Source organism: Dipodomys ordii, unplaced genomic scaffold (genome assembly GCF_000151885.1).
Source record: "Dipodomys ordii isolate 6190 unplaced genomic scaffold, Dord_2.0 Scaffold92, whole genome shotgun sequence".
In the NCBI taxonomy this organism is placed as follows: domain Eukaryota; kingdom Metazoa; phylum Chordata; class Mammalia; order Rodentia; family Heteromyidae; genus Dipodomys; species Dipodomys ordii.
Window position 1 is genome coordinate 582,710 of NW_012267308.1, and position 9,596 is coordinate 592,305.

Below are 9,596 nucleotides of genomic sequence, written 5' to 3' on the forward strand. Positions count from 1 at the left end.
AAAAAACAGGGGAGTCGCTTGGGTGCCCCGTGTGTGTGTGTGTGTGTGTGTGTGTGTGTGTGTGAGTGTGAGTGTGTGTGTGTGCAGGCCAGGGACTAGGCGTGTTGTGCATTCTAGACATAGAGGCCTTGGTTTTCCCCTTGCACACCTGAGTGCTAAATCAGACAAAAGGGAGCCTTAGAAAGTTTCCTGCGGGTGGCTCACACCTGTAATCCTAGCGATTTAGGAGGCTAAGATCTGGAGGGTCGCTGTTTGAAGCCAGCCCAGGAAGGAAACATCTGTGAGACTCTGATCTCCAATGAACCACCACCAACCAAAAAAAGCCAAATGTGGAGCTGCAACTCAAGTAGTAGAGTGACAAAGTTCAGGGGATAGTGCCCAGGCCCTGAGTTCAAGCCCAGGATGGGGGGGGGGGACAGGGGGAGTCAGCACCGGCCTCTTCAGACCTCAGCCTCCCGAGTAGCTGGGATTACAGGCATGAGCCACAGTGCTTGCCTCTAAACCGAGAGGCGGGTGTCCTCACACATGCCTGACCCACCCCTGAGCGCGTGGCCAGCTGAGAGAGGGTGGGATTGCTTTGCTGAGGCACCCTCCTCCCCATTGGCTTCTCAGCCACACAGACCAGCTCAAACTGGTTCTACGGCCTGGGCCAGCTAGGCCAGGAGGTGAAGGCAGATTTCCTGACCTCTCAAACCCAAGCCAGGCATGCCCTCTCTTCCCCAGGGCCAGATCACACCCCGGATCCTGGGACCCCACCTCTCCCCTTTTGCTGGAAATCCTCAGAATCTAGAGGACACCTTCATTGACCGCCGGCCAGGACCTCAGCCCTGATGTGCAGGCAGGCTGGCTGCGGGGGTGAGGGGTGGACTGCGCTCACGGTGGGCAGGTCAGACCAGCCCAGGCCTCCACTCATCCCCCAAGGCCCTGCGGCAGGGAGGGGTGGGACTGAGGCTGGCATCTGGATGCGGCTGTAGAGAGAGCGAGGGAGGGAGGGAGGGAGGGAGGGAGGGAGGAGAGAGGGAGGGAGGGAGGGGCGCGATGCCATCCCTCCCCAGCAGAAGGCGCTGCAGGCAGGTGGAAGAGCTTTGAACCACGATCCTCTCGATCTCGGAGAGCTGGGAGGACCGGTATGAGCCACCGGCATCCACCCCCACCTGGAGGAACTTTCTAGGCGTCTGGTCCTTCAGCAGGCTCTGGGGCCCCAGCCTAGCGCCGCACGCACATGCGTGCACACAGACACACACACACATGCACACACGCATGTGCACGCGCGCGCACACTTCCAGCCCGGGGACTCCGCGCCTCCTCCGCTGCCTGATGCGGGAAACTGAGGCACTGGACAGCGACAACCCCTGCGCGCGGGGACCCCGGCCGCGCCCGCCTCCCGCGCCCGCCGGGTCCCGTCCCGGGGACGCCGGGCTCCGCCGGCGCCGCTGCGGTACCGGGCGCGGCCACAAGATGGCGCATCGCAACAACGAACGGCCGAGGCGCGCTGGGTAAAGATCAAGCCTGGAGCCGAGGCATCTCCGCAGATGGGGGGGGCTTCTCCTGCTAGTTTTACACCCCGATTCTGGCCGAGGTAAAACAAGGGTGAGCTGCACAGCTGGCCGGGCCCTCAGTCTCAGCCACCCCACTAGATTCTGGGGTGCATCCTGTGAGTGAGGATGTGTGGAAAAGTGCACCCCAAAACCTTGGGGGGTAAACAAGACTGGCTTACCAGTTTTTGTTTTTGCTCAGGGTTGTGGTGCTCTACCACTTGAACCATAGCTACACTCCTGGATTTTGCTGGTTCGCTCAGAGATAAAGAGTCTCGGGGATTTTCCTGGTGTTTGAGGATTTCTGGCGCTATGGGCAGATCCACACCACCAAGTTTGTGACTTTACAGAAGGTAGGAACTTCTTTTGTCCCTTTTTGCACTAGGGGGAGGGGGGTTGGTGCTGCTTCCTCACTGCAGGATAAGATGATGTGTTGTCTTTTTGGGTTGTTGGTGGTGGTGGTGGTCGTGGGACTTGAACTCTGGGCCTGGGCGCTGTCCCTCAGCTCTTCAGCTCAAGGCAAGTGCTCTACCACTTGGGCCACAGCGCCACTTCTAGTTTTCTGGTGGTTAATTGGAGATAAGAGTCTCAGGGACTTTTCCTGCCCTGGGCTGGCTCTGAACCTCAGTCCTCAGATCTCAGCCTCCTGAGTAGCTAGGTTCACAGGTGTGAATCACGGGCGCTAGGCTGTATTAAGTGTCTTGAGGACACCGAATCAAAAATAATCACAGAAGCCAGGCATGGTACAACCTATTCACAAAGCCTGAGAATCAGAAGTTTAAAGTCCACCCTGGCTACACAGTCAGAATCTGAGTGGAAAAAGCAAACACACAAGCAAACAATCAACCTAACAAATAGAGCCCAACACCACTGCCTCACACCTGTCATCCAGGCCCCTCAGGAGGCTGAGATCTGGAGGATCATGGTTCAAAGCCAGCCTGCGACAGGAAAGTCCATGAGACTTGATCTCCACTGAACCACCAGAAAGCCAGAAGTGGAGCTGTGGATCAAGTGGGAGAGCGCTAGTCTTGAGCAACAAAACAAACAAAAACAGGCCCTGAGTTCAAGCCCAGTAAGCAGCACAAATAAATACAAACACACCACCACAACAAAAATATATTTACTGTTTTCCAATAAAAGCACAGATGAAAAGAAATAATTCACGCTCATTCAATCAAATGCACAGAAGGTCACTATTTTAGACAGGGTCTCTCTCTGGGCCCGCCCAACCAAACCAAACCCCACCCCTCCCCACTAGTGTTCTTATGGTGAAATTAGCAAACAAAGACACTGCCAAGGACACCTTCCAAAAACAAAACAAAACAGTTTCAACTTGGGGCAGGGGGAGGGGAGGGGGGAAGGAAGTCCTTCTGGTTTAACCCTTTGTGAGGAAAGTGAGTTTAAAACAATATGCCTCAGCTGGGCTTCGTGGCTCAAGCAGGTAATCCTATCTACTCAGGAGGCTAAGACCTGAAGAATGAGGTTCAAGGCCATCCTGGACAGGAAAAGTCTGTGAAATTCTTATCTCCAGCGAGCCAGCAAAAAGCTGGAAAGAGGGGTGTGGCTCAAATGGTAGACCGCCAGCTGTGAGCAAAAAAGTTCAGGGACGGCACCCAAGCCCTGAGTTCAAGCCCTCATCCTGGCGCACGCACACATACCACAATTGCAAATTGTAGACTAATATCCCACTGTGAAACTGGGTTTTATTAGATGGCTCAGTCTGGCACTGGATGGCTGAACTCAAGTGATCTTCCTGCCTCGGCCTAAGTAGCTGGGACCACAGGCCTGTACCACTGTACTTGGCTGTACACACTAGATCCCTTTGTAATTTTGTCTTTTGACACGCAACTTACACATTGTGGTTAGAGCACACCGGGGAAAGCGTTTTCAGGACACCACGTTTTTGTTTTTAGTTTTGGGTGCCAGGTACTCTCTTCCTTAGCTTCGTGGCTCCATGCTGGCACTCCTCCACTACAACCGATGTGCCAAACTTCCAACAGATTCATTGGAGATTAAGGGACTAAAAGACTTTGTGACCTGGGCTCGCCTCAAACTGTGATCCTCCGACCTCAGCCTCCTGAAAAGCTGGGATTACAGGTGTGAGCCATAAGCACCCAGCCTAGAAAATACAGTTTTTAAAAATGAAGTTGGGAATGGTGGACTTACACAGGAAGATCACTTGAACCCAGGAAGTAGAGGCCCGATATTTTAAGTGATGTTTAACCTAAATCTAGAGAAGAAAATTAAAAATACAATACAGAGATATCATGATTTTGGTTTGTTTTTTCCTATGAAGAAGACAAGGCCCTAGGAAGAGGGAAGAGGAGGATGGAGTTAGCAGGGACTTTGGTGCCTGCCATTAGTGTCACACGGCTCGTGAGCAGGCCACTATCTCCCTCCAAGGACCCAAGACATCCCATGGTTGGGACGAGTGCGAATCAGCATGATTCTGGCTGCTTTTGACACTGTATTTTCAGTGTCAGTCCTGGGGCTTGACCTCATGACCCGGGTGCTGTCCCTGAGCTTTTGCTGTGCTGAAGGTTGACACTCTAACCAACTGGGCCACATCTCCACTTCCAAGTGTTGTTGTTTTGCCAGTTCCTTGGAGATAAGAGTCTCATGGATATTCTTGCCCAGGCTGGCCTCGAACTGCGATCCTCCAGATCTCAGCCTTCTGAGTAGTGTGACAGATGTGAACTGCCAGTGAGATTTCTAGAATCTACAGTGATCCTCCAGATCTCAGCCTCCTGAGTAGCTGGGATGACAGGTGTGAGCACCAGCACCCAGCTAGGCTGTGAGACTCTGGAAGAATCACCCTGCAAAAATCAAAAACAAAAACAACGGGGATGCGGTCCCGAGAGAGAACCAGACCTGGCCAGCTCAGCAGGAGAACTGGACAATCTTTCCTACCCCCGGGGATGACCACAGGCTCGTTAGGGCTCCAGCCCCCTGCAACACAAACCCCAGCTGGTCTCCTACACCCGCGCAGGATTAGAACTCAGCACCCAGGCTGATGAGGCAGCCGGCTAGTCCTCATAGCGAATCTCAGCTCGCAGCTCTTTGCTGACGTAGTTGACCACGAGGGCCAGCAGCTGCTGCTGGAGGGCCTCGCTGCCCAGGACCAGGGCTGTGAGCTGCACCGCGTCCGCCCAGTCCAGACCCCGCACGATGGCCTCCACCTCGGCAAACAGCCGCTGCTGCTCAGAGGCGGGCAGCTCCATCAAGATCTGCGGGACTGGCTTAAACTGGCCACTGGTCATCCAGGCTCCGAGAAGACCCCCGACGGCGCCCCCTAGAAAACACAAAGGCCAGAGAGTCGGTAATGGGCTAACCCAAGGTTCCCACTCCAAGCCTCTTCATGTGAGAGAAAGGTTTAATGGTTTTGTTCCTGTTTTGTGCCAGTGCTGGGTGGGACTTGAACTCAGGGTGTGGGGCTGTCCCTGAGGGTTTTTGGTTTTGTTGGTTTCTTTCTGTTGTTGTTTTGCTCAAGGCTAGTGCTCTACTACTTGAGCCACAGCTCCACTTTTGGCTTTTGTGGTGGTTCCTTGGAGAGATTTTCACAGATTTTTCCTGCCCAGGCTGGCTTTGAACCATGATCTTCTCCATCTCAGCCTCCTGAGTAGCTAGGATGACAGGCATGAGCCAACGGTGCTCAGCTTAAGGTGATGTATGGAAGCTGGTAGTGGCTCACAGCTCTCATCCTACCTACTCCGGAGGCTGAGATCTGAGGATCTGGGCTCAAAGCCAGTCAAGTAGCAAAGTCTGTGGGACTCTGATCACCAATCCATCAGTACAAGGCTACAAGTGGAGGTGTGGCGCAAGTGGTAGAGCACCGGCCATGAGGATAAAAGCTATGGAGAGCATCCAGGCCCTGAGTTCAAACCCCAGGATGGGCACATGTATACCCCAACAACCCCCACCCCACCCCAGACACACACACAGAGGAGCAGCTGGCACCCAGGCCAGACACTGTCTGCCACTAGGAACAGATCTGTATCTTTACAGATGCCTAACAACTTTAAAATACTGGCAATGAGATACTGCAAGAAGCTAAGGGAGGGAACAGCAAACAGAGAACTTTCACCATAGAAAATTCCAGCCCCCGTGACCTAATGGATGGAAGCTCTCAAGGTCAGCGTTCCCCAGTGACGTGGCCCAGCGCCATGGGTCTGAAGGAATGACACAGAGAAAGCCACGATCCACGCAATTCCTTCCAGCACCATGGTCCCGTCTAATCAGGCACACACAGAGGATTCTGTAAAACACCTGCCCAAACCAGGCACTGATAGCTCATGCCTCACATCCTAGCTACTCAGGAGGCTGAGATCTAGAGGATGGTGGTTTGAAGCCTGCCTGGGCAGGAAAGTTCGTGAGACTCTATAATCTCCCATGAACCTCCCAAAAATCACAAGTGGAGGTGTGGCTCAACTGGCAGAACACCAACCTTGAATGAAAAAAACGAAAGGACAGTGCCCAGGACCTGAGTTCAAGCTCTAGTACCAGCACACACACACACACACACACACACACACACACACACACAGAATAGCCGCTTGCCAACTGGACTCAGAAGACAAAGCAATGTGGGCTGGTCCTGTGCCTCATGCCTGCAATCCAAGCCAATCAGGTTAGAGGATCACAAGCCAAGGCCAACCAGGCAAAAGCATGAGACCTTATCTGAAAAAAAAGAACAAAACCAAAAACTGACCAAAAAAATACTAAAACAAAAAATGACAGGAGGTGGGGCTCATGTGGTAAAAGACCTTCTTTGCAAACACAACTCTATGACTTCAATCTCCAGGACTGCCAAAACTGAAAGTGCTCCCTCCCTCCCTCTACCGCGGGGGGCCCCCCCCCACTCTCTGAAACAAAGGAACCCCCTATGGAGGGAAAATTGCTAATCTACATACTTGACTGAGTCTCTCTCCCTCCCCACCCCCACTTCCCAGGACATCCATGAAACACTTATCGCCAACAAGGGTTGAACTCTTTTTGGGGGGGAGGGGAAAGGGTGTGTTGGTGATGAACTCAGGTCCTGGGCACTGTTCCCAAGCTCTTTTGCTCAAGGCTAGTGCTTTACCACTTTGAACCACAGCTCCACTTCTGGTTTTCTGAGTCTCAGGGACTTTCCTGCCCAGGTTGGCTTCAAACTGAGATCCTTAGATCTCAGCCTCCAGAGTAGCTAAGATGCCACCAGTGCCTGGCAAACTCTTGTGCACTAGATCTTTAGGAGAACATGACTGATTTACAGAAGCACTTACGGCCAAATTAAAGAAAAAAAAAATTCGCCAAGAATATCAACCTGCAAACGCCTCACTCTCCGTTTCTGGGTCAAAAGCCATTGTCACCCAAGATCAGTGGTGGGACAAGGCCGGGGGGACGGGAGCTCTACCAATTGAGCCACAGCTCCACTTCCAACTTTTCGATTGTTCATTGGAGATAAGAGTCTTACAGACTTTTCTGCCGGGGCTGGCTTCGAACCCTGATTCTCTAGATCTCAGCCTCCTGAACAGATGAGATTTACAGGTCCGAGCCACAGGTACCCTGCTTCAAAGACTGTTTTTCAATCACTACCGCCCCCAGACAGTATGTCTACAAAATAGTCACACTTACCAACAGCCAGTCCTGGGGGCCCACCAACTAGGCCACCGACAAAGGCCACAGCCCCTGTGACCAGGGCGCCCTTCCCAGAATGTTTCACGGCAGCCTGCATCTTCCTCTCCTCTGAGATGGAGCAGAGCAGCTGCATGACGTCTTGGACCACGATGGGCATACCGACCAACCTATGGAAAAAGTACAAGGGAGAAGATGCAAATGACTTGGGGTGTGGGCGTTTCCATCCAATGGCTGCACTTCTACAGTGTGGAGGGCGGGATGCAGAGATGCAGGTCAGCCCTAGACATGAGAGCAGAGGGCATCACGGGAAATATCCATGAATGGGATAATTCACAAAGCGAAGCCACAGACAGGAGAGAGTTTTTCTCTGCCTTCCAATTAATTTCCAACTTATTAAAGATTATAGACCCATCTTGGCCATTCTCTTACATCTTGCTTCTTCCCTTCCTGTCTTTCTTTTTTTGTGCTGGTAGTGGGGCTCGAACTCAGCGCCTCACATTCTCTCTTGGCTTTTCTGCTCAAGGATGGTGCTTTACTACTCAAGCCACACTTCTGGTTTGTCAGCGATTCCTTGGAGACTCAGGGATTTTTTTTTTCTAGCCTCAAACTATGATCCTCAGGTCTCTGCCTCCTGAGTAGCTGGGATTCCAGGCTTCTGCCAGATCCCCTGGCTCATCAGCAGACCTTTCCATTGGTTCCAGCAACCTTCAGCCTATGCCAGGCCTGGCGGAGAGCAGCAAGCCTCAGCGGTGTCTAGGACAGTAAGGACTCTTGGAGTGCCTTGGCACTTGCCTGTTGTGGGGGCCCTGGGCAGATAAACTATGGCAAGAAGATGCTTGGAAGAATGAGGTCAAGTTGTATGGAGAGAGAGAGGGTGAGTGTGGGCATTACAGATTCTCAGCCATGCACACCACTGGGGTTCTTGAGCAACTGCCATATTATTCCACTCTTGGACATTGGAGTCAGAGACAAGATAAGCCAGAAAAGTGGTTAAAAGAAACCAAAGGAATTCCAGGTAGTTGGGAGGAGTAGCTCACGCCTGTAATCCCAGCTGCTCAGGAGGCTGAGATCTGAGGAGTACGTTCAAGGCCAGCCTGGGCAGGAACAGTGGTTTAACTGATCAATCTTGAATTAAAAAGTTAAGGCTCAGGAGGCTGGGAAGGTGGTGCAGTGGTAGAATGCTTGCCTTGCATGCATGAGGCCCTGGGTTTGATTCCTCAGCACCACATAAGCAGAAAAAGCCGGAAGTGGCACTGTGGCTCAAGTGGTAGAGTGCTCACCTTGAGCTGAAGAGCTGAGAGACAGTGCCCAGGCCCAGAGTTCAGGGCCCATGGCTGACCCCCCCCAAAAAAAAAAGTTAAGGCTCAAGCTGGGAATGTGGCTTAGTGGTAGAGTGCTTGCCTAGCATGCATGAAGCCCTGGGTTCCATTCCTTAGTACCAAATAGTCACTCAAGTGGTAGAGTGCTAGCCTTGAGCAAAAGAAGGTCAGGGACAGTGGCCAGGCCCTGAGTTCAAGCCCCAGGACTGTCAAAAAAAAAAAAAGAAATGAAAGAAAAGAAAAAGAAAACTAAGGCTCTGAGTTCAAGTTCCCAATACCAGCAAAAACATAAAGAAAAAACAAAAGTAAAATAAACAGCAGAGCCGGTTCTGCTCCTTAGAGCTGGGGTGGGGGAAGGGAGGCCTTGGTCTTCCTCCTTCCTCCTCCTCAGATCAATATGTTGGGGTGCTTGTTAAAGGGATGGGATAGAGAAACTGGTGTATGGGGGAAACTGTATTGACCAAGCACTTTTGGTTGTGCAAGCATTTGTGTGTATTTTTGTGTCAGTACTGGGACTCGAACTCGGGGCCTGAGTGCTGTCCTTGAGCCTTTTCACTCAAGCCACAGCCTCCACTTCACACCTTTTCTTTTTGTTTTTTGCTAGTTTATTGGAAATAAGAGTTTCACAGACTTTCCTGCCCAGGCTGGCTTCAAACCAGGATCCTCAGATCTCAGCCTCCTGAGTAGCTGGGGTGACAGTGTGAGCCCCGCACCCGGCTCACGTCCCCTTCCTTTTTCCTTCTTTCTTTTCTTTCTTTCCTTCTTTTTTTCTCTTTCTCTTTCTCACCCTTCCTTCCTTCCTTCCTTTCTTTTTAACACTATCAGAGATGAAGCCCACTATTGAGTGTGATCACCAGCACTGCTCAACAGACAAATATGCACACTAATAAAAGGAATTTTTTAAAAAGAGACAAGGCCGCGGTCCTCAGCGCTTTCTGCGTCTGGGAAGTTGCACAGCTTCGGTCCGGGGCTTGTGCACACTCCTCCTGCGTGTGCACAGGATACAGACCCGCAGGCTGCGTTTCACTGCCTGAGTCAGGGCCAGGGCCAGCCACACTGCACGGCTGGCTTTCTGCTGCTGAGCTGGGGATGGGCGTCTTCTGACTGTTCCTGCCCTTTGGGGGGG

The 9,596-nt window shown here is 52.2% G+C and overlaps 1 protein-coding gene across 1 annotated transcript in view; it reads right to left on the reverse strand.

Annotated features, from left to right (window-relative positions):
• Window positions 1–4,142: 4,142 nt before the first annotated feature.
• Window positions 4,143–9,596, reverse strand: part of LOC105993137 (protein C19orf12) — a 37,691-nt gene continuing 32,237 nt past the window's right edge. Inside the window, exons 2-3 of the mRNA XM_013026295.1 lie at window positions 7,149–7,318; window positions 4,143–4,827 (exon numbers count right to left, since the gene is read on the reverse strand). Of these exons, the coding sequence (XP_012881749.1) occupies window positions 4,562–4,827; window positions 7,149–7,308 (426 nt within the window). The 5' untranslated portion in view covers window positions 7,309–7,318 and the 3' untranslated portion in view covers window positions 4,143–4,561. The remainder of the gene's footprint in view (window positions 4,828–7,148; window positions 7,319–9,596) is intronic.